Here is a 19,901-nt window from a genome sequence, read left to right on the forward strand (position 1 = left end):
CTGCCATAGGGGCTCTATTTCAGGACACATTCCAATGGGTCGAAGGTAGGGACAAATAATCGTTGAGCTTGGAAGATTTGTTGGAAATACAATGAGAACATAGTAGTTGATAACCCCCACCATAGCTGATGTTCCAGTTAGTGGACTGGTAAGAAAGAAATGGTTTATAGTGGTGCATACATACTGTACATATGGATAATTAAACAGCAAATAAATAGTGAATGGAGTGACTAAAAATGTTACAGAATGTCTCCCCGTGTTTCTGTGCCCCAGCGTCCCTGTTAAAAACCACTTTGGTGGCTCTGTGGCTATGTCATTTGCCACAGAATATTTCCACTAAGCCACTTCTTAGAGAAACATAAAAGATGAAGCTTAAGAGCTACCTTGCAAAGAGGGGATCAGGAGGCAGGGTTCGGAGCCTGTTGGAGGTCATATCCAGTCTTGCAAGCTTATATAGCTCTCCAAAGACTCCTTCTGCTATGTGGTCTATCAGGTTATGATCCAAGTTCAAAGTGTGCAGACTGGCCATGTTCTGAATGGACTCCCACGGTACCCTGTAGCAATAAGATAGAGGAATATTTACTTTAGTGTGTGATTCATGGAATTAATATACTTTGTGCCAAGATTGTTTTTTTATTCTTGTTTAAGAGAAGAGAAATTAGAGAATTTCTCTTGAAGGTAGAGGCAGCTGTGAAGACAGATTTATTGCTCTGACGGTTAGTGTCCTCTGTGGGTACATTTCCACTTTATAACAAATGAAACTGATTAAAGTATAAGTGCACCATTATTATATCATTCACAGTTCACTCTTTATGTTCTGAGCATGTAATAGCTATCTAGTATTCCTTTTGTGGAGGCATTCACTTAATAACTGTTTTACACAAATCATTGTGTCAAAACTGAGAAGTGAGATTTAGGAAAACAGGATAAATACTAAGTAATGCATTTGTTTTTGGAGTTACAGTCATACCTACACACTTGATGTCATCTTTTTCTCTGTATTTGTTCAGGTCACTACAGTGTGCGTCGTTTTCGTAAAAAGAATGTATGTTTGGCAGAATATAACCTCACTCTACATCACACTACTGAGCACAGAGAAACTGCTACTACTGAATATCACACATTAGTGAGTTGATTTCAAAGTTCATTCTGTGTAGTGAAATGAATAGAAAGTTATTTCAGTCACTCAAACAGGAGAGAAAAAGTTATTGACAGCAACAACAAACAGCAGATGGTCTCAGATTATCTATACAGCAGAATCTCTCCAGACAATTAATCATGTGAGGGGAAAGAAGTACTTAAGGCATAATTATTTATCAAATTGTGGTTTAGATTAGAGAGAGAGACAAATGAAGCAGGACATTGTAGCACAGCCTCTTTGACATAATCTAAATGACTGTATATAATCATTTTCTTTCCATTATGTCATTCATCTTACAATAAAGCCTTGTCCATAACATGAGTCAGATTTAGGCAGAGCAAAAGGGGAAAATCTGCCATAAATCAGGTTATAACAGATTAACAAATATAACAAAGGGCAAAGAGCAGTTGTTAATGTGTGCATCATTAAAACTCTTTATTCTTTTCTTATGGCTTGGTGTGGAGGTTGGAGAGAGGCCAGAGAGCTCCTGTAGAGGAGACAAATGAAGCATCTTAATCAGAACTGACAGCCAAAAGCTGCTGAATTCATCAACACAGTGGGACACTATGAACAGGAGAATAGGGAATATCGTCATTGTTCTGACTTATTATTTAGTCCAGAGGAATAGATAGTGAGACTGTAAGTGTCTCCATTGTCCTAGATGGAGATGAGTGGAATATTACTTAGTGCGCTAAAATATGAATGATATAGAATAGCTACAGCAATACACACTCACACACAGTGGAGTAAGCTCAGCCGTGCCCTCATCAAATCTTAACAAAATCAAAGTCAAAGAAAATTAGGACCTCATCAAAACTGATTCACTTTCAATTTCCTGAGCTTTTAGTCCTCTCCTCCCAGCCTCAGCAGTTTGAGCTAGTTTCTCTTGACTGTGTTTGCTGAGATCATACAAGGTGTTTCCACTGTGCCTTGAGGTTTTGGGAGCTGAGCTGTGCTTCTGCAGCATGCAACTAAGACTGAGACCTGAGCACAGGAACCTCTAGAGTATTACAGTATGTTTCTATTAAACAAAGCAGAACAGATTAGAATGAGTGACTGCAAAGCAAGAACGTGTGGCTAATCACAACAGAGGCAAAATCTTACCTCCTGAGGTTATTGTAGGACAGGTCGAGGTCCTCCAGTGTAAGCAAGAAGTCATCAAAGGCCTGGGCAGAGACTTTAACCAGCTGGTTGTTGTTGACAATCAGATGCTGCAGATTAACCAAACCTGCGAGGTCCCTGGGGCCCAGTGACGTCAAGCGATTACCTGGATGCACAAATATATATCTAAAACAATTAAGCATTTTTTAATTCTGTTGAGATGAACCATCATATCCAAGTAGTTAAAGTCAGGACTGTAGTTATCCTAGAATGTAACTACTGTTCCAGCTCACCATCCAGATGCAGCGAGCGCAAACTCTCCAGGTCAGCAAAAGCCATTGGTCGAATCAGGTGGATGGTGTTCCTTGACAGAGTCAAATCAACCAAGCCAGTCATGTTGACAAAGTCATTCCCGCCCACCTCCGTGATGAAGTTGTCAGCCAGTCGCAGCTCGACGGTGCGCCGGTCAACATGCGGGGGGACAAACAGGAGGCCTTTGTCGGCACAGAGTGTGCTGAGCGACTCTGAAAGGTTTCGACACACACAGTGGAAGGGACAGGCGGAGACCACGCCCCACGTCTCCCCTGCTCCAATCAGAGATGGCAGCAGGCAGCATGTGACCAGTGTCAGCCAGTGAAATGCTGGGAAAGGGACAGAATCAGGAAGGGTTCTTTTCGCAGCCCTGGGGCAGTCGCAGTGGACGAGATGGGATGAGGAGGGCAAATATGAGACGAGGAGAGGGGGGAGAAAAGAAAGAGAGTGAATGGATGGAGGGAAAAGGGAGGTAGGAAAGGTAGAATCTTCTGCCCTTTGTTCCGGGTGAAGGTGTGTGTGGGGCAGGTGTTTTCGTCTGCAGGGATTGAGGGGTGGGGGGACAGGCATGGTAGAACGCCTGGCAAGCCACAGACCTGGGAGAGAGAGATAGAGACAAAAAGGGGGAGAATAAGAGCAAAATGAGTTTTTAGTCTCGTTCCCTGGTCAGACATTGTTTTATAAGAGATGTCTGAAGTGTGTTTTTGTGTCTCGTGTCCTGTCTTCCACCTACTCTGACTAGACAGAGCTGGAACAAGAGCCTGTTCTACACACATGCATACTTGTGTGGACCAAGGCCTCCTCCTAAATGAGTACCACTCAGCACTAATGCCCACTTGGTGCTTCACAGCATAAAAAAATCCATATTGAGAAATGGTTGATGCCCCTGCAACACATACTTTCTTGCAGTACCTCTTACATGTACACTTACAAGCGCACACTCACACACAGCCCTGCATACCTCTGCACCACAACAGCTCATTGCCTAGCAACAACATCCTAAAAGACTGAACACAGCCAGTCCCCATAGTAACAGTTACCTAGAAACCTGTAAGAGCGGATTAGACAAGTGTTATATCATAGGACCCTTTCTTAAGACTGGGTCAAGGAATCAAATTTGGTCACCAACCTATCAGCCTTGATTCCACAGCAAGACTCAGTGGAGTACAACACATAGAGGGGTCCCATTGTAATCTCTGACGTGCAGAAAACACACGCTTACTTACACACACATTCCTAAATACAGCTTTGGTCATGATAAGGTATAGAGATGAGTAACTGCCACTGATTGGCATGCATAGTAGTTGTCATAGCAACTGTAACCTAGATACAGAGAGAGTGACAGGGAGTGTTGATAACAGTCACATCTGCGGTGGCTAGAGAGAGGAGACACAGGACGAGACGGTGAGTCAGACACAGAAAATAACATCGTTGGAGAAAGACGGGTGTATTTTTATGTGGAGCAATCTGGAGACTTGTAGTATGGGGTATGGTGATTATAAAGTGATGTATAATATATGCAATCTAATACTTTGAGTAACAACCAGGCACAACCGTATATCATGCTGACTTTACAAGTTGCTGGAAATTGCTGGCTCAATATTTTCCATTAGTCCAAGAGTCCAAATGCACTCTTTCTGCAAGAAACTGGAAGAGGGTTTACCATCTAGTTCAGATTTGAAGCAGTATCGATATCAAAGCGTGGGGGTTTCCAGGGCCATTTTGCATTCTCCTGCTTACTACACAGTTTGCTTTGGTCTTCTTCCAAAATGTGAGCTTCATGTTAGACCAAGCTACAGTGTCCCATTTCTGAACCCTACAGTCTACATTGAAAAAAAACCCCTAGAAACAAAGTGCTTGATAAATGATACATTTTTTATCTCAGACTCGCACATGTTCTCACTGTTGTGATGTTTGGGTGTTACATTAAGCCACTGGGCTATTAGTTAAGGAGAGAAATGCAGTTTGATTTGATAGGATGGGCATAAAGACAGGTCTGTTCCCATTCAGATGAGTTACAGCAACTTAAGTGTTAGAAAACACTGTTTTTGCTTTAAATCAAAAATACTTAACTGGCTCTTGGCTGGTCTAGGGAGATATAATGACTACTAGGAATTCAGCACCTTTTTCAAACCAATAGTTATTTCCTTATGTCTGGTAGCATCAGTTTAAAAAAAAAAAAAAAAATGAAAAAATTTGCTTGCTTGGTTTTGCAGGGCAGCAAAGTCACGAATGCCTGCGGTGACAGCCAGTCCCCTGGGGCAGTTGATATTAGAAGTTGACTGCTCCTGAGCTCCTGTGGAGGCGTGCATACTAAAATGTGAAAATGCTCCAGCAAAAGTGAAATGCTGCTTAAAAATGTGTCTGCTCTGGCCCCTGAAAAGTCCTAACGTCAGGTGGTGTTGTAGAGTGAGCAGGGCACTTCAGTGCTGGCTCTCCCAGCTTACCCCCGTACTTTGCAAATGCTTGCTACTCAGACAGCTTACTTTACCCACGGCACGCTGAATGTCAATACGCTGTACTCCTTCATTTGACCTTTATCTTCGCTTCACTCTCCACTTTCTTATATTTTTTTCCCTGCTTTACTCTGTCCCTGTCTTGCTCTTTCTCACTTTCATAATAGCACTCCTGGTCCGCCTCTGCTTTTCTATCACCCTGTCTTTAATTTTCACCTATTCTCTCCTCTTTCTCCTTGTGAATGCCTTCACTTCCTACCTATTGTATCATACCTACCACACCCTCACTCTCCCCCCACAGCGCTGCCCTCACCTGCCTCTCATCTTCTTCCTCTGACTCTATTACTCTGGATTGTTCTTTGTTTCTTTGCCGTCCACCCTTTACCATCTATCTCTGACTGCAGTGTTCCTTCTTCTGTTTTCTATCTTTCTTTACCCTGTTTCTCCATCCTTGCTCACATTCCATCTTATAAACCTTTCCGCCTCTGGCTGCTCTGTAAATTTCCGCATTTTCTTTCTTTATGTCTCATTCCCTCTCTTTCTTTCTCTCTGTCTTGTCTGCCCTTGAGGCAACTTGAGTACGACAATGTTATCAGTCACAACTCTACCTAACCACCTTCCCCTCTTTTCTCCCTCCTCCGCCTCCGTCTTTTTGTCTTCTCTCTATCGCTTGCTGACTCTGCTGCCCTCCATATCTCCTTGCCTTCTCTGCTCTTGAGTCACAAACTATGCACACATGCGTGCACACACCCTCAGATCCTACGTGCCACACGCAGGATTTTGCTCTACTCTCTGCTGTGCTCTACCTGTCTCAGACATGCTGCCTCTCCTCAGCTGCTTTTTCTTTCCTCTCTTGCCTCCTTCATTTATCTAACTTTTTCACCCATCCTTGCTCCCAATCTGCTTTATCTCTAGACTTTCCCATGCCTTCATTTTTCTCCCTTACCTCGTCCTCGCTCGTCGTTGTCCTATCATTTTCTGCCTCCTTGAAATCTTTCTACTGTTTCTTCCACGTCTCCCTCTCCCCTTAATCTCTTGCTCTTCCTCTGTTAGGGAGTAGATCTAATTTGCAACTAGAGCAGTGCAGTATTGAAGATTGCTGACACACACACACACACAAGTTGGGTGTAACCGATCTGTCCACTTGCTGATCGATCTGACTCACAGAGCAGGATAACACCCTGTCCCATTCGTTTACACTCCTCCTCTTGGTCTTTCTTTTGCTCTCAAATATACTTATGTGTTGTTCCTTGCCATTTAAAGGTGGTAATCATCCAAGTAATTATTTTTACAGGTATGAAGAGTATTTATTTGCAGGGCTCTTCATATAGCAAGGTTTCTTGTTTGAGGATGAGACCACTCCAAACCTTAAATGGCATTTATGTATTTATTTATGTAATTGATTTGTCTCCTCTGATTCTCTTGCACCCTGTGGTGTGGTGTACCTCAACCCTTTTAATCTTTATTTCACTAGGCTTATTGGTAGAGAGGAAGCATGTAACAGTTACTGGCAGCAGGACATGAAAGCTTGGTCTACAGCAGGAGGAGGAAGTCTATTTATTTTTTTTACCACAGCCAAGCCAAACGTTTTTGCAGTACTTTGTCTTTATTTTAAACTTTCATTTCAGTTCTTCAAATTCAAAAAAGGCATTATATTATGTTTTATGTCCTGTATTGTAGTATGGCATGGTTTCTATTAGGGGTAATGTTGCTGTGGATTGAATTGATTATTTCCATAAATATTTTAGTTTATAAAATGTCATCACATACTAAACATTGGCTGTCACAAGATCCCAGAGACTAAGGTCACATCTTCATATTGCTTGTTTTGTATGACCAACAGTCAGTCAATTTTACAATGATATACGACACAAAAAAGCAACAGCTTCTCTCATTTGAGAAGCTGCAACCAGCAAATATTTGGTATGCTAAATACATTTACTACTCGATTAGGCAATTAATCAACTAGTTGTAATTAGTTACTAGTTTCTTTTTTAATCCTGATTTCATTGAGCATAGTGTTTTTCCCTTGTCTTTACCCGCCTCTTTGAGCTGTTTCTTGTGCTGCTGCAACAGTAGAATTTAGTGTCTGGGGATCATTAAATTCTTATCTTACACATTGTCATGATTCAGCATACAGGTGCAGTACAGGATGTGTGAGTATCAGCATGTGTGCAGTCTCAACCATCCGCTCGTGCTAGTATCTACTTTTAATGTATGTGGTGGTAGATGCTAGACTCCATCACTTGTCAAGTGTGTGTGTGTGTGTGTGTGTGTGTGTTCCTCTGTGTGAATTAATGTGACATTTTTCCGCACTTAGGACGCCTTCACTTGCTCTTAAGAGTTTGCTGCTGAATTTGCAATAAGAAGGGACACACAGACACACACACACACACACACACACACACACACACACAACCGCTCACTTTCTTGATCATACACACACACAAAGCAATAAGGCCGAAACCCCTTTGGTATCAACACTTTTAGTAAAGTGAAGAGTAATGGTAGTGGGTCGATGAAAGATGGATGATTGAGAGACAAATCAGAGGGAAGTGACAACAAAAGAGATCAGAAGAAGAGGGAGGTAAAGCTTAAAGACTATCCCATGTGTGTTTGTGTGTGTGGACAAACACATCACATGAAAAAACACGTGCTTTTGTCTAGATGTTAGTGTGATCTTAGACATGTGCACAGTATGAGCGTCGATGGCTGCTTTGTTTTGTTTTGGGTTCTTTTGTCATGATGTTTTTTTCTTTGGTTCCCTCTATTTTGAGAAGTCTTTCGCTACACTACCATGTGTGAACCCTCAACCCTCCAGAGAGCAAGAAACAGACGGGTGGAGAGAGCAGAAAGGCTGCATGAATTCAGAGCGAAAACATGAACTAAAAGCGTCTGTGGAAGGAACCACTCAGTACCCCCAGTTTTGGATTGCGCGTCAGAGCTGCAAAGCTGAACCTAACCTCACCCTAACTTCCAAAAAATTCTGTTCAAACACCCACCACAGCCTCAGGAGGGAGCAGCTTTTTTTTTCCAGAGACCAAAACTAGCTAAATATGAAGCTGCTAATAGCTTTACAACGATGAATTTCCATTAATAGTGTTTGTCGGTGATTCTTTTGAACCTGACCTGAACCCGTGCAATTAAGAGAGGCTTCAGGCATGACTTAAAAGCTTGAATGTGTGTATTTGAAAATATCTTTGTTATTTTACATGAAGGACCTATTGCACTGTAAGGCTTAAGTTCCTTTTTGGTCTTAGTCTTTAATGCTCTGTGGGCTTTTATAAATCTCACGCACTCTTAAATGCCAACCACAATTAATGTTTCTAAACTGTGTGTGTGTGTATTTGCATGTATGATTCCAAATCTGCATAATCTGCATACTGGCCTATGTTATTTTGCATCTACTTTGGCACGCGCAAATGCCATTAGCCCATAATCGACTTAAATCGACTTAGGGAATGTTGCAGTGTTTATAAACAAGGGGATTTGTATTAGCTCTCAAAAGCCACTTATCACAAACACAGTAATCCACAGATCTGATTGGAGTGTGAATAGGGGCACCGCAAGGCTTCAGTCAAAATCACTGACAGCCAGTCACCATGGCGACATGAAGAGGTTAATGTTTGACTGTAGATGTGGAAAGTTGAAGATTGAAATGAATGAAAATATTGAAAGTGATGTCCTTTGAGTATCAATACATATTGTTGAAGTGCACTAAAGCTCTGCTGCATTGTTTGATCTGAAAATACACACAAGCTCTTTTGGCACAAATGCAGGGATCAAATATGGAGGCAGCCTTTCATACACACACTAAGGCTTTCTAGCATGCACTCTTACTCATAATCTAGGCCCTTGATATTAGGTGAGCGCTTGCATACAGAAACAACTGCGAGCATACCAAAACAGTCTTCCCACACAATCATAATTATAGGGAGGCCGACACATACACACACACACTCTCTCTCTAGGCAAGGAACAAAAGAACGCCCACGTAGCCTCTTCGTGCGGCAGTCGTGTGTACTGTAAGCCCACTCATCCTTTTGATACTATCACTCCTCTGTCATATTCTGTCCTCTTTAGTCATCCAGGATGTATAGAAAGCACAGGAAGAGGGGTAACGGTATTGGATATGGAAACGGACAGTGAATGAGAGATGCAAAGAGAGGCTAACTGCATGAAATACAGTGAGGGGGAGAGAGAAAGAGAATGGGAGAAGAGTGCACAAGATGGAGGAGGGATGGGTGTAAGATTGGAGGAAAATGAAATCTAGTTGTGTGAAGAGCTGAGGACGAGTGTAAAAGATTGAAGCAAAGAGCAGGAGTTTGAGGAAGATGGAAAGAAAGACGGGTGAAGAGTCAGTGTGTATGAATGTGTGTCGTTAAGCGGATGGGCAGAGAAATATGTAAAGGCGATAAATGGGTGAAGGCCGCCATCCATCACTGTCAAAGAGAGGGATGGGAGAAAGAAGAGTAGATTTGATTAGGGAAAGGGAGAGCTCTGTTAAAAATGAGTTTGTAACGCATTGCCATCATGATGGTGGGAGAGGCAGGAAGACGGCAAGAGAGACGGAGGCATGGCTGAAGGATGGAAGTAAAGGAGAGGAGTGAGAGGAGGAGAAGGAGAGGTTAATGGTCAAGAGAATGACAATTAAACTGTTCAGGGTTGGCTGGGGACATATAACATGAAGTTTAAACTTTATAGCCATGATTTGGCCATAACAGTGGTATAAAATCTTTGATTTGATCAGAGGTCAGAAATTAATAGTTGAATATGAGATAATGAGGAGCTGTGCCATACTTGGGTTTAGAGGTTTCTCTCTGACTGGTTTGGTGGACTATCGATTAAAGATTTTCAATACCATCCCCATTATGATACCATAGTTTCAGTGCTGACACAAAAATGATAATTGATGAAGTGTTTGAAATTTTTGCCTAAATATGAAAAACTTTACAAGAACTTTGCTTAGTTAATTAAGACTGGTGAAATTTTAATTAAAAACACAGGAAAACATGAGCAGATGTTAAGTTTATAGCTCAACAGATACTTGATTTCTTTCATTGACAGGTACTGATTGATATTTTGGAGTTTACAACAAGATAGACAGCAATATATAACTATGTGTTGGCCAATGGATTTCTATAATTCTTTATTTGTTTGTTTCTTTTTACATAAACAAGTGCCATAAATAGACCCCTCATACATTTCACAGTTCGCTAGTGGACAAACTATTAAATGGAGAGAGTGTTTCTAAATTACTTCAAAACCAGTTTGGCATTTTAACAAGCAGAGTGAACAATAGCCATCAGACACAGGTAGCTAGTAATCCTAGTCTTTTTTCATGTGTGTGCCTCTCAGAAGAGGAAAAACAAAATCTGCAAATGTCAACCATTAAGTGTTTGATGCGTAGTTCTTTTTCAGTTTGTACAGTCATCTGTTTTTTTTTTTGTTTTTTTTCCAGTTGTAGAGGTGGGGGGTAGTGATGGAAAAAGGTTACAAACCCCCCTCAGGTAAATAGTGGGAGTGAAAGAAGAGAATGGGAAATCAGATGAAAGAAGTGAAGTGTATTCTCTTTAAAATAAAAGGACTGCAGTCTCCTCACAGCAGGGCTCCAAAATAATGCAGCTCCTCTGTAATGCTCCACTCACTAATTCCCTCCCAAACCTCAACGTTGTGTTTGAGATAGAAAAAGCAGCAGCGTGTGTGTGTGTGTGTGTGTGTGTGTGTGTGTGTGTGTGTGTGTGTGCGTGTGCGTGTGTGGAGAGAGCAAGTGTGTCTGTTTATACACATCTGTATGCACAACCCTCTCTGACTAAATCCTGTTGGAATCCATCCTATTTGGAAGATTTTGATAATTGTTTCTATTCCTGGAACATTGCACAGTCAGATTTTTAAAAATGTTTTTGTTTGGGTCGGTTTTTTATTTGTTTTTTTTGTTTTTTGTTTTTTTACATCTTTGGAAAACTTCCACCTATGAATCGGTTTAGGAATTAAAAGGCTTGCGTTAAGACCTTGTTTTTGTCTCCTTGACGCACATTTCACAGCTCTTGCGTGAAGGCCATAAAATCTCTTCCAGTTTTGGTGATTTTCTTCAGCAGTCTGCAAATCGAGAGTTTTCCTTTTGTTGGGAAAATTGACTTTTGGAGACATGAGTGTTTCATTAGAGAGGAGTGAAACTGTAATGGAGGGCCTTTGGCTACCGCACCTTATCTTAAGAAGTTTCTAAAAAAAGAAAAGAAAAAAAAGTATGATATTTTAACATGGCACGCAAAGCAAGCCACTCTTCTGTTTGGAGTATAAAAAAAAAACGTAATATTATCGGTGGAGGCTTTGAAGTTTGGCATTTTAAAGGCTGCCACACTTAGCATCTACTTCGCACAGATAAGTAACCCAGTCTGTAATGAAGCTTTGTTATAAATTGGAGTTTAAACCTGGGATTCTTTTGTAGTATGCCTGTTTAAGAGGTCAGACTCTACTCCATGTGTAGAAATGCCAGACTGTAAGAAGTGCCTGGTATTCAGAGAAAAACAGGAGGCAGAGTTAACCCACTGTTCTGATTTACCACAGGCTGTGAACTGGTGAACCGTGAAGACTTGTGAAATGGTGGACAAGAAAATCTCAAGCAGCGAACCATAGCATTAAGTAGTCCCTCGCTCCAGTCCGCTTTATGAGTGGAGTAGAATTTTGTACTTGATGTCGCAGTTCACATCGCTGCCCCCCCTAGTTGGCCCGTGGCACCCCACCCTCATTTTTCTCCAATAATTTGGGGACTTGGGGTCACTGGTGCTATTTTCTTGCAAATAGCATCCGTAGCAATGGTTACCAAGTGATTAAGGACAGCCAAGTAAAGCCTCTGTTGGGTTTTCCTTGCTTTTGCATAGTCATGAGTTGATTTCTGGTATTAAAATAGGAGTGTTTGTCTGCAGTTATTATCATGAGGCTAAAATAAGACAAAAAACTTGATGAAACTTGTCACCAGCTGTAGAACACTTTAAACCCAACTGACTGCTACGAAAATAAACTACATGTAGTTTTTTCCGTTTAGAGACCTTTCCACCAATTCTGTGACCAAACAGCTCTGAAAGTTTTCTTAGCAGTTCTGTACCACTGTTGTTATATCTGTGGCAGCCAATCTCCCACTCCTTGCTGAGTCTCTGTAATTTTGTTTCCTCCCATTGGAAAACCTGCACGACTGCACAGCTTGGGGATTCAATTTTTTGGGAGGTAAATTGAATTGGCAAACAACGGAAGTGACAGTGATTTTCTTTGGCACTTCATTGGCACAAATCATGCCAGGAAGCAGCCTTCACATGATCAGTCATGAAGCTCTTGTTTGAATGTTTAAGTTTTATCCATAATCTAACCTCAGTCAGCTTGAGGATCAGTATTTACAGCCACATTTATGCTGCCCCTGGTTTGTGTTGCGTGTGCATTTTCTTTCACTTCACATAGAATCTATTTTTTGTCCTTGTAATGCTTCAGTGTCACTCTGACTGCAAAGTAGGATCTCAGCATTATCTGTTTTGAAAGTCCTTTTGTAACAGCAGTAGTTTTATTCTATACATCTATAACAGTCTTACAGTTGGATACAATTGAGCAGCCAAAATGATGGGAACAGCTGAGCAAATGAGGGACATAAAGTGCTGAAAACAGCTCTGGCAGCTCTGTTACACTGCTATACCGGGATGCCTTTTTTCTTGGAGAGGAATCATTTTGCATTGGTGGATAGCTGTCATATTGCTGCCAGAGAGGTGGCTCGATACTGTTCTGTTTTGATGCTCCTTTACTCCAGATGGCAATAGCACAGTTGCATCTGATTAAATTGCACAGTAACATGGTTGAAGATGGAAAGCAATAAAAGCCTATAATTGATAGCTGGCAGTCTTTGTTTTTGCCACATGCTCATCTTTTGATGCAGATTCCATATTATGCTGAATTTGCGTGTGATGGGGAATGGTTCCCCCTTGTTAAATGACATAGGCAAATTGTTGGAAGTTCTTTGGGGTCAGTGGAATGGGTTAAGGGGTACTCCAGTTATTTAGCGTTGCACTTCCATGAAGTTGGTGGACCAAGAGATGCATTAAAGAATAAACATCAATATCGAAGCAGCAGAGGCTGAGAGATCCTGAAGCCCCAGTCAAAAATATTCCATAATGCAACTTAATGATGTCTCTTATTTTCATCAGCATCTTATTTTTTAACTTTAACATTATACAACTTCAGTTTAAGTAGTACTTCTCAAGACGACTAAACACTAAACAATAGGCTTTATGTGTAAAACTGGTGGAATGCCTCTTTTGAAATTTCTGTTCATTTTGTCAGTGTGGTGTTTATTGTAGCCTTCATGCTGGTTTTGTATGCTTACGGTGAACTTGTATCATACCACAATCTGCAGGTTATAACAGATGCATGTTGACTGCTCCAATGTGATTTCAAAGGGAAACAGCCATGGACTTTGTCCCATTTATGACAGTTCCACCTGTAAGAGTCTGGAGTCTGTCCCACTACCTGCATCAACCTGTTTCAAACTGTGTCTGATTGGAAAATGAATGCTGCTTAAATTTTGTAATTATATTCCTGTCTCGTTAAATGTGATAGTGCCATAGCCTGCGGTTTGGGTCCTATTCCAAACATGTGGAGCAGCTAATATATTTGAGTCAAGTCTCTCCAAACATTTTTATGCAGTTCGATGCTTTAGGATTTGCAAGAATTTCATGTGGAGGGGTGGTGTTGTGTGTTGGTTGTTGCGGTCATCGACAGGTCACCAAGAGAAACTCTTCAACTTTAACTACTTCTCATCACATACACATAAACACACTTTCTCACTCTCAAACTCACTAATGTGCAGACATACCAGTACTTAAATACAGTTATGCTTACACCCATAAATTTGCCTTTGCATGACACACACTATCACAAGTGTTGCAAAATATCTGCCCTGCCACTCACCCTAAACATAATGTGTTTGCAGTTTTCTCTGCCCCTCTCCTTCTTTCATCCCATCTGTTCCTCTCTTCCCTCCATCATCTTCCTCTTTCTGTATCCGTCAATCTCAACGTTTTTGTCGCCACATGAAACTGATTTCTTTCTCTTGTTATGTCTCTTGTCTCTCTGTCCTTTCCCATGACCTCCTTGCTGTCTCTCAATTCCAACTTCGTTCTTCCATATCCTTTCCTGCAATGCTATCATATTTTCAGCAGGTGATTGTGTGTCTGTTGTGTGCACAGGGGCTTTTGTGCACCCATGTATGTTTACATAGCTGAGACTAATCAACAAAAACCTGCAAATCCACCACAAACACCGGTCGACAAGCAACACACAAACACCACTTCTGAGCTGTCAACATCTCCCGCCCAATCAGAGACCCTGCGGTGCCAATTATATGGACCCTGACACGACAGGATGCAGCTTAACAAAAAGTGTGTGTGTGTGTGTGTGTGTGTGTGTGTGTGTGTGTGTGTGTGTGTGTGTGTGTGTGTGTGTGTGTGTGTGTGTGTGTGTGTGAGCGCATGTATGTATGTATGTATGTGCAAGTGGCAGTTTGATGATTCAGCAGGGTTCTCAGCTTTCTATGGGGAAATCCTGAGTAAGAGAACAATTACCCAATCAGCACTCTGCATCCAGCACAGTAGGTCAATGACATGCCGACCAGGCCTTTGAATCACAGTGATGGATGTATTGATTAATGCTACACACACAAGCATTCACGCCCACACTCATACACAGACTAAACTCTGTCTAGTATTTCTTTCCTTTTCTGCCTCCTTGTTCCGTTTTGTTTTGTTTTGTTTGTCTGTGTTGCTCTTGCTTTCAACCTTCTATCTCATTCCCCTTTCTGAAACAGAGGGATGTACGTAAATGGGAAAAGATGGCAGGCAGGGGATAAGAGGTAGGAGGAGTACAAGTATCCTGGAGGAAAGAGATACATTGGGTGTGGGGATGGAAAGAATTCTCAATAATTACTTGGTTGAGGCCTGTTATCAGGCATGTTTGATCACTCAGGCTACTCTCAGCATTAATGAATCCCAAACTGCATTGTAACTCACCACAAAGAGATTTTTTTTTTCCCTGATGTAAGACACTAATAAAGGCGAAACAACACTGTGCTGCAATGAGTCTGCAGGGGAAACTGGTTTCCCTTGAGTTTCTTGATTAGTGTCTCATATTCTAATACTAAACAGTGCTGATACAGGCAGGAACATACTGTGCTTCGCTGTCAGACTTACACTATGTGTGTTTCCGACTAAGTACAAGCCAGTTTTCTTTTGTCAGTCATCACCCACGCTGTATTCTGCACCATGATTCTCGTGAGCATCTACAACCTACTGCATCGGTTGAGGGTAGTTGTAAGGCAGACAAACACCTGTGGGTTTGTAGACGTGGAGTAGCGTCGGTTTGGATGCAAGTAATTGTTGGAGAGGCTTTACCTACATGTGTAGGAGAAGTGCTGGACATCTTTGCAAGTTAGTGGTTTTTACCATATATATATATATATATATATATATATATCTATATCTATATATATAGATATAGATATATATCTATATCTATATATATATATATAGATATATATATATCTATAGATATATATATAGATATAGATATCTATAGATATATAGATATATATAGATATATATCTCACACACTTGTCTAAAAGAAGCTCAAACCCCTTTAAACCCAGTTTCTTTGGTCTTTTTATGGTTTTTGACCCCTTAAACTCGTAAAATCATTTGCTCATGAAGAAATAATGGCACCAATATCAACAGTTAGTGGACCTGACAGGTTACCGAACATTTTATTGTCGTGGTGTGGTATAGTGCTGATACCATTAGCTTCACATTTTCTGGTTTCAACTTCTCTAATGTGAGGTTTTGCTGTTTTTGTCAGTTTTATATACATATCTTTAGGACTGTTGGGCAATCAAAATTGTTAATTTGAAGACGTCATCTTGGTCTCAGGGTATTTTTCATGATTTTAATAAAGAGATCAATTACCAATGAAACTAATCAGTAGTTGCAGCCCTAGTGTGATAAACGCCACCCATCTGCTCTTCCGAGAAGGTTGAAATAAAACCATTACATCCACATTTTAGACTCACAAAGATGAACAGGTCGTAATTTTTGCTTGGGTTGGACTTATGGCTGTTGGTGAGCACATTTCTGATGAGACTGAACACATCAAAGTTTTGTGTGTGTGTGTGTGTGCGCGTGCGTGTGTGTGTAAATCCATGCCCTCCTTTTCCTCTCCATCTCTAGAGGGGTTTTTCACAAAGCAGGATTAGCAAGTTAGCCAGATAAGTTTAAAAGTACTTTGTGAAATTTTGTTAGCAATTCTCGGTCTGAATAGCTGAATCATATTCCCAGAACTTAATATTCAAATTTAGTTTTATAGATTCAAATCAGTATTACTCAGAGAATGGAATAATCTTTCACAGATATGTGGGTAACGTCCTAATCTTAACTTGTGAAAATCCTTGCAAAAGGCTCATGGGTTGGTATTTCTTAAACCTTAATACCTCAACTTCACCTTTCTCCTCTTGTCTCATCCTTCTTTTCCTCTCCGTTCTCTTTCATCCCTCATTTCCCACTTGTGTCACTCTCCCTTCCTCTAATCCCCCCCAGTTGCCTCACAGACACACTCTTTCACATTTGGCTCTTCCCCATTTCCCTCCCCGATATCTCCCTCCCCAGAACCATCTCTCCGTCTGTCTCCAGCGGTTGCCGTGGTTACAGTTTGTTCTGCTCATCAGGCGCCTGCTGTGCCTAAACAGACTGTCAACAGTTTAATTACTCATCCTCTCATCCCTCCATCTTTCCTTACTTCTGTACTATGCCTTTGCTTGTTGCTTCCGCTTCTAACTGGGGAACCTCTTAGTAACTTCTCCTCTCAGTGATAAACTCTTTTCTCTCCTTTCATCATTTTGCACTTCTTTCCATCCTTTTACTTCTCCTCCTTTCCCTTTGTCATGCCATCCCTTAATCCCCGCCCCTCCTTCCTGCTACTGTATGTTTGACCACTACCAGTCTAATTACTCATGCCTCTAGCATTCAATCACATCAGTTTTATTCCATTCATTCATCCACGCCTTCATCTCTTCATCCACACCCCCATCCTCCTACCCGTCAGTGTGCCAGTGCTTTATTAGTGTAGTTTTTCTTTTCAGACATTGTTATTCCTCTATTCCCTTATCCCCGCTCCCTCTTATCATCCACCTCTCAAGTGTCATCACTTGCCTTTTCATTCTTCATTACTCAGTCTCTCTCCATACTCCATGTGTTCCTCCCTATCTTAAACAGTCAGTCTTGTAATTACTCCTCTTCATCACACTATCGTTCTATACCTCTCTGTCCATCATCTACCACTCTGTTCTTCAGCTGTTGACAGCAAGCTGACGTCTCATCCTTTTATCCCCCTGCCCCCTTTCTTTAACAGCCCAGCTTTTCGCTTCTCTTCCTCCACCATTTGTCATCAATTCCTCCATCCATTCATCTATCAAGTGCCACCTTTCTGACACCGGCCATGTCTCCCTTGTTTCAAGGTTTCAAATCTTCCTTGATTGAAAGCTGCTTAAATCAGAAAGGTGTGTGACATGCTACGTCTATCATTCCTCATCATCTTTGGTGTCATTTCATCTGGTGGTGCTGTCCATCTTCATCTGCTTCATGTAATTATGCTTAATCCCTAAAACTAATGCTTTTGGGATTTGCTTGGTCATTATACTTTGAAGACTTCCTCAGTATATCCCCCTCATCCTCTTCCTTTTTGGCTTTTATTCCTTAACTGACTCTTCACCAAACCTCTTCCCCACACAACTACTGTTCAGTCATAGTTGCATGACCATGACTTGGCGTTGGCTCCCTACACACGTTGAATTGGTGTGCATGGATCTCTAATCATGGTAATACTTTCTGAAACCAGAAATAAAAAAGAAAAGCATTATGTACTAAATAATTTTTTGGCTTTAGCTGTTGTGTTTAAAAAGAAAAAACATGATTGAAACATTCATGAATAGGTCATTCTCTGTGCCCACCCCCCAATCCCGAGGGACCTAATCTTGGATGCCACGATATCATAATTTATTTATATATAATTTATTAAATATATTTATACTTATCTTCATACTTGAAATACTAGGACTAACTAGCTTTACACTACATTACAAGAACCGCGTTCTTTATTTTCATAGCTTTAGCTTCAGTCTTTAAGAATGATATCTTGCATGTAGTCATCATGTGCATGAGACCCTTTTACAGGATTTATATTAAAGAGTTGACTAGAAACAGTTTTAAACCAACTCGTGAAACTAACGCTGCCGTAATTAGCTCATTAGTTCCAGCTGATAAAATCTGCCGGTGAGAGTTGTCATTTCACTGGTTTCTGGCTGGAGATGAGAAACTTGCTTTGGTCTGTTTCTCTTTGAAGTCAAGGACCCACTGGTTAAAAATGACAGAAGTTTAATGGTAAACCTGCCACTGTTAAGTTGTTATAAAGCTCACATGGCCCACACTAGAATTGAAAGGGGCTTAGAAAATGGTCAGTTAAGTTTTATTTATTTATTTTTTTCTACTCTTCTTCAGTAAATGGTCCATTCACTTGCCTGTCATTTTTCTCTATTCCTCCATTCACTTGCCAGTCTGCTCATGTTGGCACGGCTCCTATTTTGAACAGTGAGCATCCCATCTGTTCATCTCCCCTTACTGTAGCCTCAAAATGACAGACACCCTTGGTAACAACGAGCCACATGGAGCATTAACAAGATAATTGAGAAAATGTTCTTTTATTCCGCCTTTATTTTACTGTTTGAATCAGATGACACTTACCTGCTCAGTATTCTTATGACTATCACTAGCAGGAGAGCAAAGCCAATTATAGAATTATGATTTGGTTAATGGATATCAAAAAGGCCTCTTTGTCACACTTAAAAAAGATTCAGACATCATCTCTTCAGAATTAGCAACTGCCCCTGTTCACAGCAAGAGTCAAAACCGCTGTAAATGATCAATAGAGCTAGTAATGAGCTCTGTCTTGGTTTTTCAAAAAGCTTATTTTTCATAAAAATAGTTTCATGTGTGGTGCATTTTTTTCGCCAAATCTCCTTTGTTTCCAGGGTAATGTCCCTCTTAGGTAGAATTACACTTTTCCCCCAAGTTGTGCTCCATAATTGGCAAGTTTAATACATGGAAACGACCCATGGTACAACATATTCACCATATCTCTAAATAGCTAATTACTGGTGTCATCACTTGGGGTCATGTAAGACTAATTGTAGCCAATGGTATAACAGTAGAAAGCTACATAATGACAGCCATCTGTCATTTGTAATTATTTCTTCCTCATCTATCTTTCTATTTTTATCTTCCTGTGGTAAATCACCATTCATTTATATTTCTATCCTGACTGTGCCTCTTTCTAACCTTTTTATCATCTTGTCACTCATCATTCTAGACTCCTTAAAGTCTCCTAGTTTATCCCACCTATCATTTATTATTCAATCAATCAGTCCTTCAGTCTTTTATTTGATGCAGTTTCTTGCTGCTGAAACCTTTTTCTTTTCTATTATATCATATTTATCTCTCCATTTCTCTAGATCTGTCTCTTCATTATCCCTCCCTCTCTCTGCTGCCATGCTTTCTTTTCTAATCTATACTACCTTTGGTACAAATTCTTCTGTTCATCTGTCTCTTTCTCATTGCCGCTAGATGAAGTCAATCACTCCTTCTCACCCCTCCTCGTCTTACTGCAATCCTTTCATCTGACCTCTCTTAGTCCTCAGTACCGTCACGATGTCATGTTTCACCCCTTCTTTCCTCCTTTTCTCCTCCCTTCACCCCCCTCCCCTCCTGCACATTCTCTCTCCTCTCGTCTCCATTTCTTTCTCATCACCCTCTTAT

General features: G+C 40.9%; 2 protein-coding genes across 2 annotated transcripts in view; one reads left to right on the forward strand and one right to left on the reverse strand.

Annotated features, from left to right (window-relative positions):
- Positions 1-19,901, forward strand: part of pcxb (pyruvate carboxylase b) — a 284,512-nt gene that overhangs the window by 182,068 nt on the left and 82,543 nt on the right. The gene's annotated exons all lie outside the window — the stretch shown is intronic.
- LOC111653465 (leucine-rich repeat and fibronectin type-III domain-containing protein 4) overlaps positions 1-19,901 on the reverse strand; it is a 37,985-nt gene that overhangs the window by 16,758 nt on the left and 1,326 nt on the right. Inside the window, exons 2-4 of the mRNA XM_023404086.2 lie at positions 2,536-3,150; positions 2,246-2,408; positions 384-554 (exon numbers count right to left, since the gene is read on the reverse strand). Coding sequence (XP_023259854.1) covers positions 384-554; positions 2,246-2,408; positions 2,536-3,124 — 923 coding nt within the window. The 5' untranslated portion in view covers positions 3,125-3,150. The remainder of the gene's footprint in view (positions 1-383; positions 555-2,245; positions 2,409-2,535; positions 3,151-19,901) is intronic.

Source organism: Seriola lalandi, unplaced genomic scaffold (assembly GCF_002814215.2).
Source record: "Seriola lalandi dorsalis isolate HSWRI2012SDOR001 ecotype SW California unplaced genomic scaffold, Sedor1 jcf7180002054216, whole genome shotgun sequence".
NCBI lineage: Eukaryota > Metazoa > Chordata > Actinopteri > Carangiformes > Carangidae > Seriola > Seriola lalandi.